Source organism: Lepeophtheirus salmonis, chromosome 2 (assembly GCF_016086655.4).
Source record: "Lepeophtheirus salmonis chromosome 2, UVic_Lsal_1.4, whole genome shotgun sequence".
Classification (NCBI taxonomy): domain Eukaryota; kingdom Metazoa; phylum Arthropoda; class Copepoda; order Siphonostomatoida; family Caligidae; genus Lepeophtheirus; species Lepeophtheirus salmonis.
Window position 1 is genome coordinate 13,000,917 of NC_052132.2, and position 24,823 is coordinate 13,025,739.

General features: G+C 32.0%; 1 protein-coding gene across 2 annotated transcripts in view; it reads left to right on the top strand.

The window, feature by feature from the left end:
• The window catches only part of LOC121132452 (alpha-2A adrenergic receptor), a 137,553-nt gene extending 116,738 nt beyond the window's left edge, over positions 1–20,815 (top strand). For both annotated transcript variants that reach the window (XM_040727855.2, XM_071886607.1), the window contains one exon: positions 19,333–20,815. In XM_040727855.2, coding sequence (XP_040583789.1) covers positions 19,333–20,478 — 1,146 coding nt within the window. In that variant the 3' untranslated portion in view covers positions 20,479–20,815. The remainder of the gene's footprint in view (positions 1–19,332) is intronic.
• Positions 20,816–24,823: the final 4,008 nt, after the last annotated feature.

Below are 24,823 nucleotides of genomic sequence, written 5' to 3' on the forward strand. Positions count from 1 at the left end.
TTAATTTAAAGCCTTCAATTTACAGCTATTCAGACAAATTTAATTTTTTGCATATAAAGTTCAAAAATCCACAGCTGTTTACAAGAAATTAAATATTTTGGAAAGAAATTTCAAATATTTTACCCAGTTTTTAACTAAAAATTTAATGTAAAACAGTATATTTTTTGTAAAATATATTGAATAATTTATCGCTATTTTTAAAACATTAAACTATTGGATAAAAATTCAAAAATCAACAACTGTTTATAAAAATTTAAAAACAGTTCAGAAAACATTTTCAAATAAATTAATTTTTTTAGAAAAAAATTTAAAAAAGTGATATGTGTTTAGATTTTTTTTTATTTAAAAATTTGATTCTAAAACTCAAAACTACCGCTAAAAAAAAATTTTTTTTTTATAGTAAATTTAAAAACCTTCAGTTGTTCACAACAAATTACATTTTCGGAAAGAAATTAAAACATTTATCTGAACTATAAAATTCAAATATTAAATGTTCTACTAAAAAGCAAAAATTCCTTAATTTGTTGGGGGGGGGGGTTACAGTCCCTCCAGCCCAGACCCTGCGCACGCCCTTATGTAGTAAGTAACTATCAACAAGGTATTGATATCGAACTTAACCTAGCGCTGATTTTTTATTAATCCCACACTATTCTCTCCCATATACATTTGTTTGAACAAATTAACAACAAGCGTATATTGTTTTAAACCAATAAATTACTCGTATTAGTTCCAATTTGTAAAAAAAACATAGCCCAATCAAATATAAAAAATGATGCAAGGAAAAACTAAAAAAAACTATTGAATGCTTTGTTTTTAAACACTCCATTTTGTTCAATACGAGTACTTATTCACAAGGAATGAATGAGCAAACGAATGGATCCTAGATATGTGGACTAATCACGCATGCAGTTGAGCTGTTTTTCGTTCCTCATCAAGGATGGAGCAAAAACTCCTTTCTTTATTTTCAAACAAGCACGCCTTTTTTTTATCCCCACTGTGGAAGCGTGAGTACTTCATCTGTATATTCTATTAGGAAACAAACTAGTTCACAGTTTTGATGACGTCATAATTGTTCTTGAAAACTCAGCATGAAATACTTTTGACTACATCATATAGATTTATAAATTGTTTATTTTCCGCGCTATCACTCATCCGTAGCTTTGCCGCATTTGTGTATTATTAAGGTTCCATGTACCTTATTAAAGTTATATATTTACGGAAGAAATATCTCATTCTACCCGAGTCTGACGTTCTATTATTCATGTCTACTCAGTTTGAAAAAAAAATTACTCCAAACCAACCCCTATAAAGTGTGCAAATGGAAGATATTGAATTTCATTTAGCGTATCCACATAATCAATTTATAGTTTGAAGATCTTAAATTATGTACATTATAAACTTCAATTTCTTATATCCATGGTCTTTCAAGTAAATCTGGATCACTTGTAACTGCATCCTGATCAATAAAGGAACCAAGCAGACGTTTCAAATTTAATCAACAAGTTCTAATAATACAAAAGAAAAAAAATCATGCAATGTGTGTAGCATCGTCGCCATCCATTCACTCGATACGGTACCTGAAGTATTTGCAGCCCTTGACCCCGTCTGCAAGGAAGACTATGTCTCAGTACATGATGATGAAGGCCGTCAAGGAGTCGATGCAGCTGTGTGAATCGGCAGAGACCTTCCTCTCTAAGTCTCCCTGAAACAAGGAATCCATAGGATTCATAGCGGAGGAGTTAGAAGGCCAGATCTAGGGGTACCCGATTCCATGACATATGGGATTCAATATCAAATAATGAATCCGATAATGTTTTCTTTCCCTCATTCAATTAAACAAGTAATTCCACATTTAACAACGTCCAGTTTGAATATAAGTTGAAGCTCGATTTTGAATTCAAATAAATTAACAACGAACAAATGAAATATTTATATTTTTGAATTGCAGTCCAGACAACTAGTGTTGTGTCGGTCCTTATATATTTGTCCAGTCTAGTCTTAGGACCGATCCTTGACTGTCGGTCTCCAGAACTTTTCCTACAAGTATCTATTCCTTATTAAGCCACATGAGATATACGAGATACGTATTTAGATCATTGTTCAAATCTTGCAAAAAAATATTAATATTTTTCATTATAATGCAAAATTATAAGAACATCTTATATTTTACCTAGTTAGATCCAAGGGTCCCGGTCTAAGTTCTTTTATTTTCAACAGTTCAGCTTTATGGGTCTTGGTTCCGGTCTTCGATATCGATTCTTTTATATACATCCTCAGTTTGGTAACAACCATTTAATACAAGGGGCATTGCCAGGAAATGACACACACAGGACTGCAGTTATCTCATACGTAGTACCCCAAGAATCAGAAGGCCCCCGAAAACTAAGGTTGCTCAAAACAATAGTTTTCAAAGTGGGGCCTCAGCTAATAATGTATATGTGTAGAGGGCCTTGGCATAGTAAAGTTTAAGAAACTCTGGTCTAGGAAATATTATATTATAGGGCCCGACAAGCTCAGTAGCGGACCTGGATCAATAATCTACTCCACCCGGTACCTCTTTTATTTTCCCCTTGTGGTGTCTAAAATCATTTTCCCAGATCCATAAGAAGCCCTTAGATATTTAAAACTAAGATACAGCTGGTGACGTAAAAAAAAATCCTTGGAAAACGCTGCACTTGCACAAAAAAAAAAAAAAAAGACTCATAAAATAAACTTATTTATTTTGGCTAACTTATTCTTTATCATATATATCATATTTTCTTTATATTCCAAATAGGAACAAAAGCACAAGAACCGAGACCAATATGCAATAAATTGCAGTCTCAGCTCCACTTTGTCGTTCAGGTTTAGCCGTTCAAGAACCGGAATTGCTTGAACTGATAGACCGATAAGGGCGCAACCTTAGTTGTATAATATATTATATTTATAACTAAAAAAAAAAGAAAAAATGCCTCAATGACATCAAGAGAGATCAATTTTTCGTTCTTTAAGGATCAAAAATTGGGACTACACTGGACTGCAGTTCTATATAAGGACCAACACAACACAACCGACAGCCCTACTATTTTTACTACATTCGTCCTTTTATTTTGCTGAGCTCTTACTTCTACTACACTTGTACTCTCTTGCTTCCCTGGGGTGTACATTTTTTAAGTTAAATAATTTATTGCTGTTTACCATATACATGCTCCGTAATAAACAATTCAAGTATAAGGCAAAGTATACACCTACACAAAGGGGTATACATATATGGTACTATAGTAGTCCCTTAAACCTATTTGATGTTAAATTTATTTTCATTATTTTTTTTTCATCATTCTACATTTTATAAACTTTTTAAATACGAAGTACATCGTCTTCTTCTTTTTTTGTATTGTTGGATGCCTCTCAAACGAGAGAGCAGGTCATCTATTGATGAGGTAGTCTGCACTTTGTCGAAACACACATTACACGTTTCATCTGTGTTCTTCCATTTGCTGAGGTGGGCTAAAAAAGGTCCGCAACCAGTGTATGCTTGAACCATTACTACCATCCTTTCATGCCTAAGTTTGATACCCTTCAATTTCGATTCTTTTAGCATGACATGTGTATGTTTCATACCTTGATCTTTTTTGTATTTAATGTACCAAACTTAATACAAAAAGTAATGTATTTTGGTTTTTGTATAGCTTGGTGGCACTCCTACACACTTAGGGCTTTTACTCTGGGATGTACATATCAACTCCATAAATTGACTACTATATTTTCTCTATCTACATGATATTTTTCTTCCAGTTTTTACGTAAATTCTTAATTAACCATGTACTTCCTGAAAAAGATATTTTTATAAGGTACCTCATTAGTTTCCGAGTTATTAACAAATTTCTGAATTATATAGTAATTGAAGTCCCTAGTAATATTTTATATACATTCATATTATTTATCTACTCCAAAAACGATAAATATGAAGAAAAAAAAGTTACTTTATTTAATATACAACATATCTTCTTGATAATAATGTATTAATGAAGGATGAATCTATTACAGTCTAAAAAATTAAATATTCATTCTTCCAACTACAGGATCGTACCTATAATTCCGTCATAAAAAGTTGAAGAGATCAAAAAGTCTTCGTTTCCTGACTTAAAAGTAAACCTGTGCAAACCATCTTTTCTGCAATAATAAGTTATTTATAGATAAGGAAATACAGATTGGTCCGTTATAATCTGAGTACTTTAAATTTTAAACTTCAACAATATATAATTTATTAATTAAAAGTAGAATTTCAACAAAATTAATACTATAAATAGATGTGTGCCTGAGCTCTCTTAATCATTATTGTAGCTTCCCTTAGCGGTAATGATGGCTTCCAGACGGCAGCAGAAGGTCTGGCACCCACTACAGATGTAATTTTCTGTCATGATTTCCCAGTGCTGGTTGACAGTGCGTTTGAGGGCCTTGGTGTTTGGATGATTGGCATTGCAGCTCTTTCCCTCGATATGCACCCATAACGTGAAGTCAAGGGGTCTGGCATTATGGCTGTAGGGAACCAAAAGTTTCAAAAAAGAGTTCAAAAGAGTCTTGCTATGGAGGAAAGGGGTTTCTTTTTTGGCTGTTGTCAAAAGTGCCCTTTTTTCTTCGCCAACATTTCAGACTTGGTGACGGCAGAGATAGTGGTACTGGAGATGCCCATACACTCTTGAGTATCAATACGATCAAGGTGAAAAGGTGGAACAGGTGGCCAAAAGCATGCGCTGTTTATTACACAATACAGTATCGAAAGCAATAGCTGAGATGTGGTTACAACAATTCCGTTCTGGTGATATGCACGTCCAAAATATCGATAAATTTATAGGAATCGTTGAGTTGGACCGTCAAGTAAGTAGTCATTCCAATACCCAGGAACTGAAAATTATCCTGAAACGATTTGGAATCATCTAAATCGGATAATCCGAACTATGTTTCTTTAATTTCAAAATAAAGAGAAAAAAGACTCAAGCTTTATGTTTTGCCTATTTTATGTTGTGGCACTCTACCTTGCACGTCACAGTTGAAATGACATCATAATCTATAAAACTGGTGGTACAGGGTTGATTAAATACTTTTATTGATCATAGTATATGATTGTAGTTTATTTAAAAATGATCTAAATAAAAAAGATTCCTAGTGATAAATGATATAACGATGATGAGTTATTTCTATTGTATTTGTACAAACATATATACTCGAAAATGTATAATATGATTGACGATCCGTATTTACTTAGAACTTCACCAAGAGAGAAAATGTATTTATATTGTTTTCAACACAGACATAAATACTCATAATATATGGATGTATTTTAAGTAAATAAGAAGCAAAGAGGAGAAGGAAAGAGAAAGTTATGAATGCTACACAATAAAAAAAAAGAGGCCAACTTGTACTCCGATTATTTTTCCCATTTTTCAACTTTAACCTTTTTACTTTATTTGATATTATTTTTATTGTTAAGCATTGAAAACGGTTTCAAAAATGAATTAATAATAAAAAGCTTTTTATATATATACTAGTGTTGAAACTCGACTAAAACCGAGTATTTTGTTCGGTTTGGTCCTATGTAACTTTTTCTAGACCAATTAATAAGTACAGTCGTAGGTATCATACCATGGACCTATAGCTTTTGCTCTAATATAAGGTTAGCTTAAAAGTAATTTCGTATTTCCCACTTTTTTTCTGTTTTTTAAAATAAGTTTATCTTGTTTAATATTGATCACATAGGATCATTCGATCATGTATTGTAAAGGTGGGAGTGTATACTACAATCTTTTTTGGGACAGTATTGTGCTTGGCTTGTTCATGCTTGAATGATCGTGCTTTGAGTATGGAGGGTTTGAAAGAAAATTTTACATTTTTACTGCTTGAAAGGAAAAGTACATCATTTTTGAAGCGGATTGTGACCGGCGATGAAAAAAGGGATGACTGAGCTGAATGTAAAGCAACAGAAATTGTGGTTAAAGCCGAATAAGCAGCAGAGACCGTGACCAAGCCAGTATTGACTGTCAGGAAGGTAATACTGTATGTTATTTGGGATTGCCAGGGAATAGTCATCTATGAGCTACTCTGCTATGGCCAAGCGCTCAATCTTGCCCTCTTCCGTGTACAACTTGACAGTTTGAAGATGATAATCAAACAGAAGCAGCTAGTATTGGTGAAAAGGAGAGGAATTGTGTTACATCAAGACATCACGAGGCCAAACACATCTTTGATGACGCGCCAGAACCTCGGATGGGAAGTTTTTATGCTTCCCCCATACAATCTGGAACTGGCAGCAAGTGAACACCACCTGCTCCTGTCTATGGCCAACACACACGGAGATACAAATTTGGCCACAATAGAGACCTGATAAAGTTTCTTGTTGGAGTTTTTTGCCAATAGAACAAGGGTTTCTGCGAGAAGAGCATTAGCAAGAATGATTCTCGTTGGTAAAAAGTTATTATTGAGAAAAAGAAACACTTATACAAATAAACACATTATTCGATATGTGAAAAGGGGAAAAATTCTGCTGATTGTAAAAGCCACGCAGAACTCTGAGAGCACAAACACAAAAATTTACTCTCTATTTTGATATCAGCTGTCGGTGTGTATGACTCTTTTCTTCAAGTCAGTATTTTACATGTTGATTGGTTGAACAAATGTAAGTTTTTTTGAAGTTGTGAACCATTTCCAAAAATCATTGAATGATAATTAAGTTCCATGTTTTTTAGTTTTTCATTTATTTATTTTTTAAATGAAAGATTGCGAGATGCACTATAGGTTAAGACGTGGATGTAAAAAGTGTACACCTTGTCTATTAATAACGTTATCCAAGTGGAAAGGAACTAAATCAATTAACTTAGTTGTAAAACAATGATCACGTGATATATCATATAGGGAAAAAGCTCAGCGTGTGATAAAACAGTTCTGAGGTATGACAAACATTAATTGGTAAAGACTTATTTTAAATATGTTTTCCATCTACAGATGCCCCTTTATCAAAGCATGGAAATTGTACTATGTACATCAAAAAAGAAACATTCATCATTTCATTAATAATTGTGCATTTTTGATATACATACATATTTTTCAAAAATAAAAGTATCATGTTTTGACAGTTGAATAATTCAGCAAGGAACGCATAATTTTTAATTTTTTGCGTTTGTTCAATAGTATTTTTGTAGAAACATAACTTTTGCAATTTGTGGCAATGAAAGGATCCATTTTGAAGGAATAAAAATATAGGCCAAAGTTGAGATCAAAAAGGATGATGTTGAGCTAAGCATAATTGAGTTAGAGAAATGCAAATCTAAGGTTAAACATGTTCACCGGAAGAAAAAAGCTAATGCTGTTACAGCTCTTACTATTTTCACCAATTAAAGTACTTAAGGATCGAGTATTTGTGTGTCCAAAAAGAGAGGAGAGGGTCGTCTCATGTCTCTTTCTTTTCTAACTAAGCCGTAACATTAAATTTATAAGATAATAATTATTTGAGATTATAATCAAACTCTTTTTTTTTTATTGAGTATAAAAAATAATGCGAATTCAAAATTTGCATGTCTTTCTCAAACATAGCGTTCCCATATTCGATACAAGCAGGATTTTTTTGTCATTTATTCTATGGAAAAAAATCAAATCCCATTCTGGGAGCTTCTTTAGGCTTCTTTGTCCTAATAAACAGCGCCCAACAGTTTTAGAAACCCTAAACTAGTTTGTAAAATACTTTTTTATCTATCAGATTTATATTTAAAAATATTTGTATATAATAATAGATATAATTTATAGCTAAAAGAGAGCAAATTACTAAGAGAAGACATAATTCCATAATGATAAGCAAAGATATCACCCAACAAAAAGGGTTATAACATGTACATTTGTTGGTTTTTTTTATATTAAAAGTCTGCAATTCTAACAAAATTAATAATATCAAACTCTAATTACTCTGATGGTGCAATAAAAAGTAAACCAATCAAGGCCTTTCCGTTATTTATGTATCTGACAAAGAAATAAGGAACTGTAATACACCTATATTACACAAAGATAAAATAATTTACAGTAAGTGCCTAACATCAGAGGTTAAATCGTTCCTGGAACAAAGTTCGTAAGTCAAAACAATTTATCTCAAAATAAGTTACTAACAAAAAAATAAAAAATAAAGTAATGTTGCCTTTTGTTACCATCTCTCAATCAGTTCGTATCTTAATAAATTCGGTTGTTGTGACACTGACATCTCAAGATATTACAACATCTTTGCTTATATCCTTTACTATATAGGGTGCTCCATTGAAATATGAACACTTATTGATTCAATAGTTCATGACTGTTGATCGATTAAAATTAATTCATATTTTGGTATATTAAAGCATACACAATTAATTACAATAAAAACAAACTATAGCTCTGTAGCTTACGTACAAGTCGAGAAAATGACACTTGGACGTGATCTAAAAATTTCCTTTTGCGTACTCAAAGCAGTTGTGCGTCATTAGTACCACTGTCTACGTGGTCAACAAATCAAAAACGTCGGAGAGGAAGAAGGTATTTATCCAAAAGGCTAAACTGGACCAGGAAGAGTTAAAGATTACAGCCTAGGGCTATTCCCCCCCGAGTCATGAGGGTCCATGCAATATATCTCAGGATTTCACAGGAAATTGTTCAGAGAGTGATACAAAATTGGTTGTGAGGATGGAGAGGCCACTTTAGAGATCTGCAATGAAAGAACCCCATCTCTTCCGTTGCAAAACTCTTTTAAATGAATCTTTTGAGACTATTTGAACTCTTTTTGGACAATTTTGACACCCTTGCAGCCCTTATGCTTACCCCCTCGTCAACACATCTTGGGTGCATGTGGAGGGGAATGTCCTTCATCTAATCACCGAAGTCATCGAAGCCACTGTCAGCCAGCACCTTGACGCTATGCCAGAGGAGTGCATCTACAGCGGATGCCAGGTCTTCGACCGCCGCCTGGAAATCATCGTTACCGATAAATATGGCTACATTAATTATTCATAGAGCTCAGACACACATCTATTTAATGTATTAATTTTATTGTAATTCTATTGTTAATTAATAAAATATATCTTGTTGAAGTTTAAAATTCAAAGGGCTCAAATGATAATGGACCACTCGGTACGTCTCAATATTAGTAAGATTTTTTAATAAAATCTACACTCTAGATGTAAATAAACTATTTGAAAGGGCATTGTAGATTGGTTAGATTCTTGTATTTTTTCAACTGTCGTCTCTTTCTGAGAAACAAAATTATTTCATGTAATCAAAACCATTTATCTTCTTTCTCATTTAAAAACAAAAAGGAAAAAACAAACTATGTAAATAAATTAATGTAATTAGACAATCCTAAATCCTATTTATTTAACATTAAAGAATAAAGTAATATTTATTATTTTTCGAGAGAATCAACATTATATTGAGTATAAAAATGACTATTTGCTGATTTTGAATGTTTACCCATTGAAAAAGAAAAGGATTTATCATTGTAATGGTAGGCTTTTTAAACAGTGAGATACATTTTTCAAAAAAAGAGCATGGACGAAGAAAAATGCTGACTATTACTCTGAGAAATACTCAGCACCACCGTTGTACAATCAAAGGCCTAAAAAAATTATAATTCTTGGTGTTTCTCACTAAGGGCTTCATTGCTCAAGATGGAGCGGATCCACATTTTTTTGGATACGTGTCGGTTCAGATCTTTATACATATAATTTAAATAATTTAGGTTACCTAAACTTTAAAATTCAGATCCGAAACTAAAATTATTCGTATATTTTTTTCAGATTTTATAAGCATTAAATCCAAGTTCATACTTAATTAAAATAAGGTCAGGATTAAAGTTCCATTTTTACTGATGCCGAAACAATAAATAACCAAAATTTATTAAAATTAGAATATACTTATTAGTTATTATTAAAATTATTTAAATTAAAAATATTGGACGCCTCATTACCATTATTCTATCATGCAACTTTTTTTCCAAAAATAACAACAACAACAGAAAAAGGCTAAAAATTATTTGTTGTTAGTCGACTAATTCTCATATAATTATTGGTTTTACCTCCAATTTTACTGTACCTTGTCATATCCATGTTCAATTGACAATAACTCTTGAAGTATTGCCACAAAAAGGCATTCAACGAATGAATGCAGAATACTATTAAAGATGTTACGGTGTTTCACCGCAAGTTCAAAAGTAGAAGTCGATTCGCACGTCACACTTGATACGTCATAGCTATTTCATAATTATTATGTAATTATCATGTTTGTTGATTAAAAAAAGAAATAAGTTATTTTTTAATTATGCTCCATTTCCAAAAGGTCAGGAATACAATTTCTTGCTGATTCTTTGTTGTATTTATATATATATTGGTCATTATATTACTTTTATGAAGAAATGTTGGCTATCATATAGAAATGCTAATGTATAGTTACATTTTCAATATAACATTACTATGCAACAGGGGCATTTCTAGATTTAATCATCAACACCGTTATATCTTTGATTATTTAATAGGCTTATTATATATATATACTATCAGAGGGTGCTCGATTTTGAAGAGATGAATTGAAACAAAGAATGAAGGTAGAATAAAACAACCCGAGAGTGGGAGGTATTAATACACAGAGGGAGAAGAGAAGAGGGATGAGACTTAGAGAAGGAGATAGATACCGGGTGCAGTGAAAAAATCTTTACACTTTCAATCTAAAACTTTATTAAGATGAATTTCAGCAACCAATTGTAATAGGAGATGTCAATAAAATAAAAATAACTAATAGGATGTCTTGGTCACCTTAATCATTGATATATGTAGCTCCTTTGTCAGCAATGATGACTACCATGCAGCGATGGAAGGCCTTGCACCCATTGCAGATATAATCCTCAGATATGGCATCCAAGTGTTTTTTGACGGTGTCCTTGAGGTTGTGATATTTTGGGTTGGCCGGTCCAGGCCTTGGACTCAACATCTGGTGAGTAGGGGCCACATTTTCCTTGGCCAGAAAAGCAAGTTGTCCTCCAATTTTTTTTGGCCCTTTTTGGATATGCGTTGCAGGTGCACCATCCAGCTGGAACACCACGTTCATGTCCGGATAGTTGGTTTGGACCTATGGTAACATGGCAATCTTTTTTGGTTTCTTACAAGTGTCCAAAAGTGCATGGACCAAAATTCGTTGGTCACGTTCAAATGGCGTTTTCTTGGCTTTGAAGACACTTAGAAAGATTTAGTTTTTTGTTTTTTAAGTATTTGACCTGGAAATTTTTACTGCATTCACCAAAACCTTGATTTATCTAGCAAAAACGAAGTGTGAAAGATTTTATCACCGCACTGATTATAGAAAGAGCGAAGGAAAATGAAGTTGTATATCGCTCAAAAACAGGCTCTTAATGACGTCTGAGGCCCCAAAAAATATCCTGAGAATGTACTTGGTTATTATGTACGTCTACAGACTAAACCTCAGACTGATTTATTTTACCATTTAATATTCCATATGTCATAACAGATTTATAAATATATATAAGATATGATTTGGGGGCTTCAAGCCCACCCCAAAAGGGACTAACGACGTCACTGCATATTAATGTATAATAGTTAGCTTATTTTTAAAAAGAATATAGATTATATATATAAATATGTATAACAATTGGGATATTTAATTAATTAAATTTAGAAATATGAACGTTTCAACTTTGTTAATTTAAATAATGAAAAGTGTTACTTTTTCTAAACTTATGAATGCTTTTGCCTGGAATGACCCTAACGCTAACTAATAACCCACAAACTGATTTTTTTTTCATTTTACACCTAGTCCAACAAGTGAAATATATTCATCTAAAATTGTTATCAAAACCCCTTTTTTGTGACTTATGTATGCACAAACGGAAGTCATTAACTAATTCTTCCAACTACGTAAATAAGTATTACTGATAAATGCAATTCACAAAATTTTAACTCCCTTAGTCTTTATATAAAAGTATTAATAGTGATAAAAATATATATAAGCCTCTAAAAGAAATTCCTACATGAAAATACTCGTATTATAAAAAATTTAATATTTAATATGAGGAAAAAAATAGTTATGCATATTTTTATGAGTATGACGAATTTTTTATTTATTTTTAATATATTGTGGTTTTTGTTGTTTAACCAAAAAATACACCTACATAAATAAATTATATATTACATAAATGTTTGTCGACGTTTCACAACACCTTTTCAACTCATTCATACATAAATTATAATGCTATAAAATTGGGAATATTTTTGTAATCTACGTATAATATAATTTATACAATTAATATTTTATCAAAGCCATTTGTCAAATAAATACATTCCGATAAATGTATTATTGGATTACATATTACAGATATATGAATAAATTATTATCTAAGTCATTTGTCATGTTCTTCCTATTTCTATGCCTAGTTGGATTCACGAATACGTACGGGGTGACACTTTACAATTTTCTCAGTTCCCTTTTAACCCACCGTTAAGAAACTGTGATATTATACATCCAAATATTTATAAAAATACTCCTAATTCCTTTGAATCAAAATTTATTGCATCTATTTCTCAGTATACTCCTAAAACATTGAATCTGATAACCGAGTAAACCGTTCACATCTGAACACTTTGAATTTTAAAATTCAACAACAAATAATGTATTAATTAACTATTGAATTTCAACAAAATTAATACTATAAATATATGTGTGTTTGAACTCTCTTTATCATTAATGTAGCCGCCTAAACTGATAATGATGGCTTCCAATATATTAATCTATATGACAAATATAATTTGATAAAAATGAAATTTTTGAGGTGATTTTGTATTGCCGTTCGGATGTTAACCAAAGTCATAGGACAAAATTACGAATAAAATCAACAAAAATAGTATTTTATCATAACGTTAGCTGATACAACTTCAAAATGTTAACTTTTTAGAACGAATTGAAAATAATTTTTCAATATTGTAAAAAAAAAATATTTTTGACTCTTCTACGAGCTGTAAAATGGGACACCGTATTATGTCCAATTATAATCACGAGTAAGACAACGTCCATAAAGTACCTTCTTTAAACGTTTGAGTACACTTTTGGCCCCATCCACCGATTTGGCGATTATTTCATCACCTTTCTTTGCACTCTACGACCTCTGTAATTTCCTGCCTCACATTTTTGAGTTGATCCTCGATATTTTTTATTGCTTTGAGGTGCACATACTCTATTTGCTTTTGCAAAATGGACAAAGGGGTGTGGAGTCACTCAATTACTAATTGTCTATTGGGTTCTTACTCACTCATCTAAAAATCCAATACTGCAAAGTGCATCTGTATCAAAAGGTATAAGTTTCATCTATCAAATCACATCATTTTCAATTACATGTGATTATTATAAAGGAGCCAAAATAGCTAAACAGACGATGAAAATTTCCTAGTGTCATCCTGTAAATCCTATTTAAACGGAGTACTACTTTATTATAAGTAAAGGGTGAGTCAAGAAAAATTCAATTTATAAATAACTGATGCACATAGTACTTTTAAATACAAGTAATAATTTAGAGATTGAAAATTGTGGGTTTGTTTTTATTTATAAATTTTTTTATAAACACACAAAAAAGAGGCGTATCATATCACACTTTTCATTTTTTTATTATGGGAAATTAGGCAAACAATCAACCAACCGTAGTGAATTTATTTAGAAGCCTTAATGAATTATCCATTTAAAGAATGAAGCAATGTTTGGCCACTCAAAAAAAGTTGGAAAAAAGATAAAACAAGTTTTGAATATAATAAGTAATTCATTTTTTTTTTAAATGAAAATAAGTTGATAAGATATTGAAGAATATTTTGAAAAGATTATTAATAATAAAATATATTTGTTAACAATTTTTCAATTTAGTAGTTCTCTTGTAAATCAGATGGTTTTTTTCCTTCTATAGGCCATTTTTTACATGTACAGCAACAAATACTTCCCTTTAAAATCAAGATCAGTATTTTTTCCACTTGGTACCTGGGAAGATGTTTAACACAACCTACACTTACTCCTTTCATTGCTTATTTAAGCTTTCGAAAAATCTGAAGAACTCCAGAGCAAGCAGCAAGGCTATTAAAAATAAATATCTAACCGCTCTTGAGAAATAGCTTAAGTACAGTGTACTTTTGGGTAATTTTGAAACGGCTGGGAAATACTACAAAGATAGGCGAGCAGATTGATTATCTGCTGTTTAACAAGAGAAAAACCGACCACACCCCTGTAGGAATGTGGTAGAAATCTACATTGGTGTACACTTTTTTTTATCAACAGCAAACGACGGAAAAATCGACACAAGAATTAGAAAGGCGTAGTATATTATATGCAAATTCCGCACTACAAGAGACGATTACTTTGGTGGCATTTTATATATATTAAGATTGTATTTTAGGACTTTAAATGGGATTATTTGTTAATTATTTTTCTTTTTGTCATGCAGTTATCGATGGTTTTTGGTGATTGAAATTTTAATCTGCACTCTAATGCATGATTACAAATGTTGATTAGAATTAGCATATAGTTTTTGTAGTATATTTTACTTGCTACATTATTATATTAATGTAAACTGTATTAGAAAATTGTTGAATAAAATTAAATGCCCATGGGGCCAACAAGAACAAAAATTAAAAAATAGTAACTCCATATTATTTGTACATTACTTATTCATGAGAAACATCTTATATCAATAATCACTATTATTTATCGATAATCTCTACTGTCTCAACTTATTTTATATAAAATATCCAAAAATTAAAAGTTATATAACTGCTTAAGTGCCCTTAATTAAATTATAAAATTGGTCTGAAATGATTGATATTGTTTTGAGCATTGTAACAATAAGACACAGATCTCAATATCACTTCAAAATGTTGAGAGTAATATGGCACAAATTGAATTTTCTCCTAAATATCATTATGAAGAAAATTACCAATATTTAATTTTGTATTCTACTTAAAGCATCATTAACAAGATACAGATTGTTTTGAAATTTGGAAGGAACCAAGTCTGCACTTATACAAGGTGGGGAGACAAAAATTGCAACAGATTTAATAATTTTATACCCTTAATTTTAATTACGAAGTTTCAATACACAACCAAACGACTACTGAATAGTTTTGTTTTTTTAACGTTTCTCGAACTGTAAAAATGTCTGAGAAAGAACAAAATAACTGTTGTCAGTGCCAAAAAGCCTTTAGAGATAGAAAATCTTCTATTACTTTTTAATAAATGTACCTTTTTTTGATTTTAATAAAAACAGACACGCTACGCTTTGTAGTGAATCTGGTAGGTTGTGTTACCTTATACTACCTACAACATCAACAAGAGCCTTAGGAATGGGAATAGAATGGGAAACTTGTAGTCTCAATCTAATTATCTTACATTTCTGTAAACTTAAATATGACTGATTTTTGGCCTGCCTCTGTCTGGCCCTCCCCAATTCCTGACCTCGCCCCCTAGGATTTGTAGTTTAGGGCATTTTGGAGAAGAAAGACTGTCTACTTTTCATCCCAGCTTTCATCATAAAAACGTTGTATGCCATGGGTACAGTCTTTATCGTCAAGAGGTACAATCTGTTCGCCGGCGTGTCAAGGGTCTTATTGCTTGTGAAGGAGGACTATTGAATAAAGCAAATAGATTAATTTAGTATTTAAGTAATTAACAAATTTAATTTGAGTTTTTTCTTGATTTAATAAAATTCTCGTAATTTAGTCATACTACTCCAAGTGCGTAATAATATATCAACAAATGAATTCTCTATTCAACCAAACAACAAAACATAATCAAGGTTTACATTTTATTACTACTTTTACTTAAAAAAACATAAATATATTATAATTAAAAACGATTAATGCCAAATAGCCCTTTCGAAAAATCTTTTAAAATATCAACAACTCTCTGTATGGAAGCATTTTCCTCATTTGAGCAGACTCATAATAAAATCACGTGTTGAATATAGAAATATAAGATTATCATAAATATTAAATATTGAAGTACGTTTCTTTGAAATTTCTTTTCTTTTCTAGAATTTATGGGTTTTGAAAACTTTGTAAAGTTGTGTTTTTTTTTTTGGAAAAAATATTATTTGTACAGGGTTTTAAATGATTTTAATCTCTTTTGAATTGACGACTGACAATTTATGTAGATAATCCTCGTCAATTAAATGTCTACTTTTATAAATTGATGGTGTGTTGCTGATAGTTTTTACCCTAAGATACATGAAAAAGACCTTTATAACCTAAAACTTTTGGTTTTGAGGCCTACAGAGTGCTTCTTGATAAATATTCCTTTATAACATTTACGTAATTTTGCGCTATTATTCACTTTGAAAAATCTAAAGAAAGATACCATAAATATCCATTTTTCCATATCAAATAATATTTAAATTATTATTGAGTATTTTTTTTAAATCAGAGAAAATCCCCACTTTTAAATACAAGAAATAAAAAAAAGATCAATTTTGTATCTTAATGACAAAAATATGTTTTTTAAATATTCTATAAATAATCCGAGCTATTAGGTCTTTTTTTAGCACACCAGCGGTCATATTTTTTGTAGCTATATCTATTAGACTCCAATGACAATACCTTAAATAAGATTTTTGTTTTCAGTTTAACTTTAAGCTTTACAACTAAATGTTCCTAATATTTACATTCAATTAAACCTTGATTCTCACTTATTGGTTCCCAGATTATTTTTTTTAATGTTAGAATCTGCGTTGCTATTACAAATTATAGAAGAATTAACTATTAAGATATGGTATAGTTATTCTTAACATCGATAATTTTAAATAAGTATATTTGAGACTTTCAATAATGATTAAAAAATGCATCGTTATAAAAGAAAATAATCGTTTATTTAATAGTTTTTTTTCTTTTTTTTGAATGAAATACCCACAATCATTTACTTTCTTGGTATAATGGGTTTCACTTCTCCTTTCAATAATATATTTCAGGGGAAGAGTGAGGGGGGGTGTTGTAACCAAGAGTCTATTGATTTGATTATTATAATATAGGTATTTTAATTCAAAAAGTGCACTGACAGACATAATTGAATCAAAATAGAAACAGTACTTTTAGATGGTCTGTGGGTCTTTGTAGTCACTAATCACAAAACCTATCTTTGGTATTAATAAAAAAATTACATGATTTATCAATAGAGGTTTGACTACGTACTTGGTGGTCCATTGAAATATGAACACTTACTAATTCAATCATTCATGAAGGTTGAATGATTAAATTAATTCATATTTCAATATATTAAAGCATACAAAATTAGTTACAATAAAAACAAACCTGAATCTGTATTTTTCTAACGAGTCGAGGAAATGACACTTGAACTTGATCGACGACTTTACATTCGCACACTCCAAGCAGTTGGGCGTCTCCAAGACCAGAATCTAGCAAGTCCGAAACATTGGTGAGGAAGAAGAGCTACATAAAAACAAGACCCGAAAATGTTGAAAGGAAAACCAGCCCAGACCAATCCCCTCAAGTTCATGAGAGACCATGCAAGATATCTCAGGATTTTATATCAGACTGTCTAGAGAGCTATAAAAAAAGTGCGTGTAAAGAACCATGCCATACCTAGGGAGGCCACTGTTGATACCAGCAATGAAAGAAACGCATCTCCAACTTTGAAAGACTCATTGTAATGAGTCTTTTGATTTCTTTTGAACTATTTGTTGACAATTTTGACCGTCTAAATCCATAATGCCAACTTCCTTAACTACACCTCTGGGTTTAAGTTGAGTGAAAGGCCTGCAGTGTCCGTCATCCAAACATCAAGGGCCTCAAAGCCCCTGCTAGCCAGCACTGGGGTGCAGTGACAGAGGATTACATCCAAAGGGGGTGTCAGGCCTTCTGCCGCCGACAGGAAGGGTATCTACGTCAATAATGAAGAATTTAAAACGTCTCCCTTCTACTCCAGTCCTGTATCTAATGGTAAAAAAATAAATAATACATACTTACAATGACGTAATCATGTTATTAAATACGTTTTATTTTCGAGGTTTATTTTTGCATAGTTCTCTAACTACAATATCAAAATTATATTCACAATTGAAGGGTTTCACCACATTTTGTCCAAGTTTGAATAACCTTTTACATTTGTAATATTACATTAAAAAAGGATTATACTTAAATTTTAACAGATTACATTATTTATTGATTTAAAAGCAGTCATATTTGAACACTTTCTTTGTCATTGTCTCAATTTTTTTATTGACTCAGAAACTTACAAGTAGGTAACTTGACTCCCATAATAATAAGGTTCGTTAAAATGATAGGAAGCATTTTTCTTATTAGTCAACTAATGAATATTCATGAGTATATACTGAGGTTGACAGAAATGTAAGGTTGAACCATAATTTAATCGGGCTTGCTAGAATTTTCAATCTGATGTGTTAAACCGACTACTGCATATTTTGACAAAACACGCAGCGACTCAATGTTTATGACACAACTAGTGCTCGAATTTTCAATTTAATGTATTGCACCAACTGCTGGGCAAGAAAAACAAATTTTGACAAAACATGCAACCATTCATTTACTATGACGTTAATATTAAAAGCGTGGTGTAAGTCCAAGATCAGTCGTACACGCGTTATGATATAACCTTGTAGGGAATAACAATGAAAAGTTGTGTGAGTATGTTACCATAAACTATTTAGGCTTGGTTCCTTTTACTCTTAAAAAAATGAAAAATCAAGGCGTTACTGATAGTCTTTAAAATAATTCATGTGTTTTTTAAGATATGTGCAATCCCAATTAAAATAAAAACTAAATGATGAAATTATCAATTTATTTTTTTTTAAATTAGGGCTAGTTTACATATTATTGCTGTAGTTTGAGAATATTTTTTTTCTATAACTTATCAAAAGTGGCCAAATGACAAAGAAATAGTAATAAAAAATGTTTAAACTAAATTTTGTAATATATTTGTAAAAAAAGTCAATACAAATAGTAATAACCTAGGAGTAACATAAACTATACAACATTTTTTGCACCATCATTCTGATCTAAAAAAATATGTACTATGGAATGAGCTCATGTAATGAAATATACAATTAATTAGATGAAAGGTTCTTTTGTTTTTTTTTTGTTTTTTACTGAGATTGCTATTTTTAATTATGTTGTTCTTTTTGAGTGGGCGTTAATTTATTCAAGAAATGAGACTCATTTCATGATTGCAAAATGTTTTGACGGCCTCCAATAAATAAAGAATATATTTGTTAATTGAATAATGTATATAAACCTGTAAAAAAATAAAAAGTTTCATATATATTTATTTAACTTTCAGTTGAGCCAGGATCTGGGCTACGTTCTCTACTCTGCCTTTGGATCTTTTTATATACCCAGCTGCATCATGGTCTTTGTATACATCAAAATATACTACGCTGCAAGGGACCGTGCACGGCGGAACATAACCAACAAGCACAAAAAAAGAGACAAAACAGCAAAGTCCAAGGAGCGCGAAAAACGTAAAAGACAGAAAAAGGAAGAAAAGTTGAATCGCAAAAAGTTTAGGGACAAACACGGCAACACGAACGGTAATTTGATTCCCCTCATTTCACATCCAAATGGTAAAAACGAATCCAATAATGGAGAGCCTCCCACGGATAAAAATGCAGTCTCTACCATTTCTTCCAATAATAGAGGTGAGACAAATAAGCTCTCATCTACAGAGGTCCATTTGCCTCTCCCCTGTGGAGCCTGCTCCAGTGTCGGAGGCACAAAACATCGGCGCTCTGTAGGAGTGTCAACCTATGAAGACAACGAAACAGCTAATGCGGGCAACAGTCCAAAAGTGCAAGTAACCACAACGAACACGACAAATTCAACGAAAGATGAATGCACAAATTCTCACGGCGATACCATAGAAAGAAGTAGTTCCAATGACTCTGGCCAGGTTCGTTGTATCAAACTCACCTCAAAGTATTTCAAAACCCCGTATTTACTCGGGAGTAAACGACGCTCGAGTAAAGAGGCTCGACAAGTCATTGACACAGGCAAGGCTCGAATTCTGAAATCTAGTTCGGTCATGGATGTCTCATTACAAAAACCCTCTCCAACCAGTCTAACAAATCATTCCTTGTCCTCGTTTCCTCTCCAAGAAACGGAGGCTGAGAGAGAAAAGAAAAGAATTGCAAGGAAGAAAGAGAGACGGGCAACCCTCATTCTGGGGCTTATCATGGGAAGCTTCATTGCCTGTTGGTTTCCCTTTTTCTTCCTCTATAGTATCAGTCCTATTTGCCCTATTTGTGAAGAAGCAGAGGGCCTTGATAGATCGGAGTCCATTCAACAGTCTGATGGATGCTGTGTTATGGGATGGGGTTTCTCTTTCGCTTTCTGGATGGGCTACTCCAACTCTGCACTCAATCCTGTCATTTACACAGTATTTAATCAGGATTTCAGAAGAGCTTTCAAGAGAATCCTTTTCAAATGAATAAAAAAAACAGCCCTGAACAAGGAAAATCCCTGAATAGAAGTAACGGATCACAACATTCGATTCGGCATTTTATTATTTTATGATATAATTACGTACAAGAATACATTTATATATGAAATTTAATTTTACAGTATAAATATTAGACTCAAATGTTTTCAATTTTATAACAAACCAAAATATGATTATCATTTACACATAAATACGATGAACCACTAAAACATAAAATCAACCAAATATTTACATAAATATATGCATATTTATATTTATATAATGTTACATTTAATTTATTATATTAAAAAAAGTACAACAGACCAATAAAATCTTGTACTTCAAATAAGCCTTTTTCATTCTCTTATCCGTTGGAAAGCTACAGGGTGTCACGATAAATCCCCACATTCTTCAAAAATATTTAAATTATCACAATTATTTGGCGGATTTACTTCAAAATTAGCTTGAATTGAACATATATGTTGAAAGAAGAAGTCATTAGTTGCGTTCGCCTCCAGCATCCATCATGGGCGGGGTCCAGGGGAGGAGCAAGCGTTCATTAAGCATTTCTTTGGGATGTTGCTAATTGTCTTCTTGATAAAGTAAATCAGAGAGTCAGTGATAGCATGAGATGTTGTTTTCGAATCAACGTAGCCCCAGACAAAGTACTGCTATGGGCCATATTTTCTTCCCTATAAATTAATAGTAGTGTTCACGCAGCCACTTCAGCGGCCTGTCTGAGACATGATAAGTTGATGAGTCTTGTTTTAATGACGATCTTCAGTCACATGTGAGACCTTCAGATTTGAGATCTCCACATTGTTGTAAACAAAAATAATCGTCAAGGCACCGCCATTCCTCCTGGGTAAATTCAATCTTCTTTATATCTGGAGCAGCTGTCACCATGAGGCCAAAAACTTCATTTAAATTTGTTGATACAATATCATTTCTGAGAGCAAAAAAAAAGACACAATCAGAAGGCTGCATCATTACAAAATCACCAGCGCACACTATTGCTAATTTAATCTTAATATTCTGTATTTCTACTCAAGTTTTAAAACCAGTCCTTAACATGGACAAAAATATTTGTCATGCATTTATTACAACTAAATCTGTGTTCAATCTATTTCTTTAAAAAAAACCCTAAATTCATTCAGGTATGAGATTGCATTGATCATTTATTACTGTAAAATATACATTACACTATGCAAAGTTGTAGGAAACCTTAAAATTTAAGCAAATCAATAAAATTATTTTAATAATTTAAACCCCATAACACCAACATTTTTCACACTGGAACAAACCGATGTCATAATTTTTTTTTACAATTTTGACATTGTCATATATCATTATCTAAATAAAGATATAAATTGGGTGAATGGATTTAAAACTTAGACATAACACGCCAATTTCTAAATTTCTTACATTTTTAGTAAAGAATAATGAATTATTATAGATATGGCTAAACGTCAGGTGCAAAATAATCTTGCAAAGACATTTTTATCAAAAAGTACAACGATATAAGAAAATATGCCATATTTAGAATTAGAAAATATTTAAATATATCAAAAAAAAATTGTAGTATGTGCGAAGTAAAATTATGAATACTTTAGTGTGAATCTTTTAAAAAAACTAGGTGGCATTATTACAAGTAAATACTATTCCGGTTAATAAACAATAAAAAATAAACTTTCAAAAACCAACAGTTGTCAGCATGGAGGTGAATGGTCGAAGTGTGTCTGATTTGCTCCACTCCCAAACGAGTGTCGAAGAGATTATGAAGGTTACAAGATTAAAAACATCCTACCTTCATGGCAGAGCTTTGAGGAATCTCTGGTAGAGGTAAACGTCGGTTAATAAGGTATCATAGAGTACTTGGACATAGTGATCCCTAACAGTCTGGCCATGTCGATGACACTATATACAAAGGCTCTTAAAGGCAGTGATTGGACTGTGAGGATAGATGGAAAGATATGGAGCAGGTCTCTTATGTATCGGCAAATACTTTCAACAGTAATCAAGGCCAACTTGGTCAAGTAAAGGGCATAAATTGTTGAATTGGTTAAAGCATAATGGGGGAACAGTATGCATCTGCTGACAGACTGTTCCTCGCATGACTATTCTATTTTGGACGTAGTCGAGAATAGAGCCAATGTTAACCCTCATCAAAATTTGATTCCTTCAAGGGCCCGTCCAGCAGTAGCGGGTGACCATATCTGAGACTTTCATCAAAAAATGCTGCAACGTTTATAGGCCAAATTTGGAGGGCATGGTAGCAGCTGAAGGAAATTATATAGAAAGATATATCAATAAAGTAGACTATAAAATATATTTTATGAAGAAATGTAACCAAAAAGGGAAAGATCAAAGCATTTCAGCGAAAAAAAAAACGCTTAGACGAACTTGTGAAGTTAAAAGACAGACAAGAAAAAGTTTTTTGAGCTCAAAATGTGGGAAGAACAATAAGGATTATGTCCATGGTGATAAAAAGAGATTTAAAACATCTCCCTTCTACTCCAGCCATGGAATCCATAATTCAAAGCTCCAGGAAAATTGTAAACCTGAGACACAGTACCAGATTCATGCTATAAAGAGAAGTTTCAAAATAAGGTACTTCCAGTTTGGCCTCTCAAGATTATAAGACATTAGATTTGGAAATGTCACCTCTCCTTGTTGCTCCTTTTGTGTAAAATACAGATTGTGGATTTTGTGCACAAGTTCTTGAATGAAGCAATCCTGTCCTAAATTCCTAACAAGAACAAAGATAGACATGATATATCAAATTACAGTCCTATCACTATCCTGAATACTTCCTGATAAAATTGTACAGGAATACTTAACGATGTAATATTTTGAGTTATTCAACACATAATTTCAGATTCACAAACAGAGTTTCTGAAGAAAAAAAGAGCAGAAGATATTCTTCACTCAATACAAGACGCAATATACTTAGCTAACAGCAACAATGAAGACTTTGATACTGTCCTCATCTATTTCATTAATCACAAATTTATTTTTTCAGAATTAAATAAGTATGGCTTGACTATGAGTTATATCAATATAGTTGACTATTTTCAGAACTTCATCCTCTAAAATAGCATCGACGTACTGGATAGAAACAGGAATACATTATTACTCCAACGCTTTTTTTTAAATCAGTGATTAATGGTCTTAAACCTCTACTCAATATCAAGAGCTCATCATCGGATTTTGCTATACACAGACGATTTGACAGTGTTTTTTAAAGGTTCAAAAGAGCTAATTATTTCTTTTAAACAGTAGTCCATCGAATATTTAACACTCTGGACAGAATTCTAATATGGAACGTTTTGGTTATTTCCCAGGTAGTGCATCTTCTAAAGTTTACTTCGTGCTAAGACAACTTGAAGATAAATTCCAGTCTTCACAACTTACGTTTACATAGAGGAATAAAAATAGTTGTATGTCAAAGGATCGTCTCATTACACCTTCACCAGTTGGCTTGAAGAATATTGAGCGGCCTGGAAACTTAAAGCATGAAGTAGCCACCGAGGTGAGGCTTATTAACAAAAAAAAAATTTGGGCATCCAAATTAAAGAGTATTTTTGCAAGGCTCACTGGATACAAACATAACAAAAACTGTTTATATGATGACAAAAACTGTTTAAAACAACTGTTAAGTGTGGGAACTTTTGGAGGGGGATGACTTACACATGAAATTTTTCTATTGGATTAGTTTTCCCTCTCTTGGCTTTGGATTAACACCTGAACTATAATCCCAGGTTTTATATCAAGGAGGTCCTATTTGCCAACCTTCAGCTTACTTCTGTTGGTTTCTACAATTTAACAGAATCATTAAAATTATATAAAAAATAATCATTGGTTTCTTTGTACTTCAACTCCCTTTTATATTGTTTTGGAGACCGTGCCATAAAATCGAGTTTTTAATTTTATAAATGGAAGCCTTATAAAGAAAACTCATGTCAACAGTCAAAAGGAGGCTGCAACCTTGCTAATGAAAAATGTTGTCGAGGGCTCGAGCAAATTCTTCAGAAGTCCCTTCACAAGGCAAAATGAGAAATGGTTCTCCTACAGGACGGCAATTATTCACCAATAAATCTTTGAAAGAGAAGGAGATGAAAAATTGTTCTTTTGTGGCTTAAAGTAGGACAACTCTTTTAATTTATTTAACAAAAATAAAACGTCAAATTGCCTTCTCATTCAATCTATTTTATTAACCACGAAATATTTTATGGTGCTATAGACAATCAAATGGGTTGGTTAGATTTGTGATGGATTTGGAGTCAAGATGATCCCTGGAATAGTAAGATTTAATTATGGAGCACTGCACTAAGTTTTTCAACGTAACTTTTTT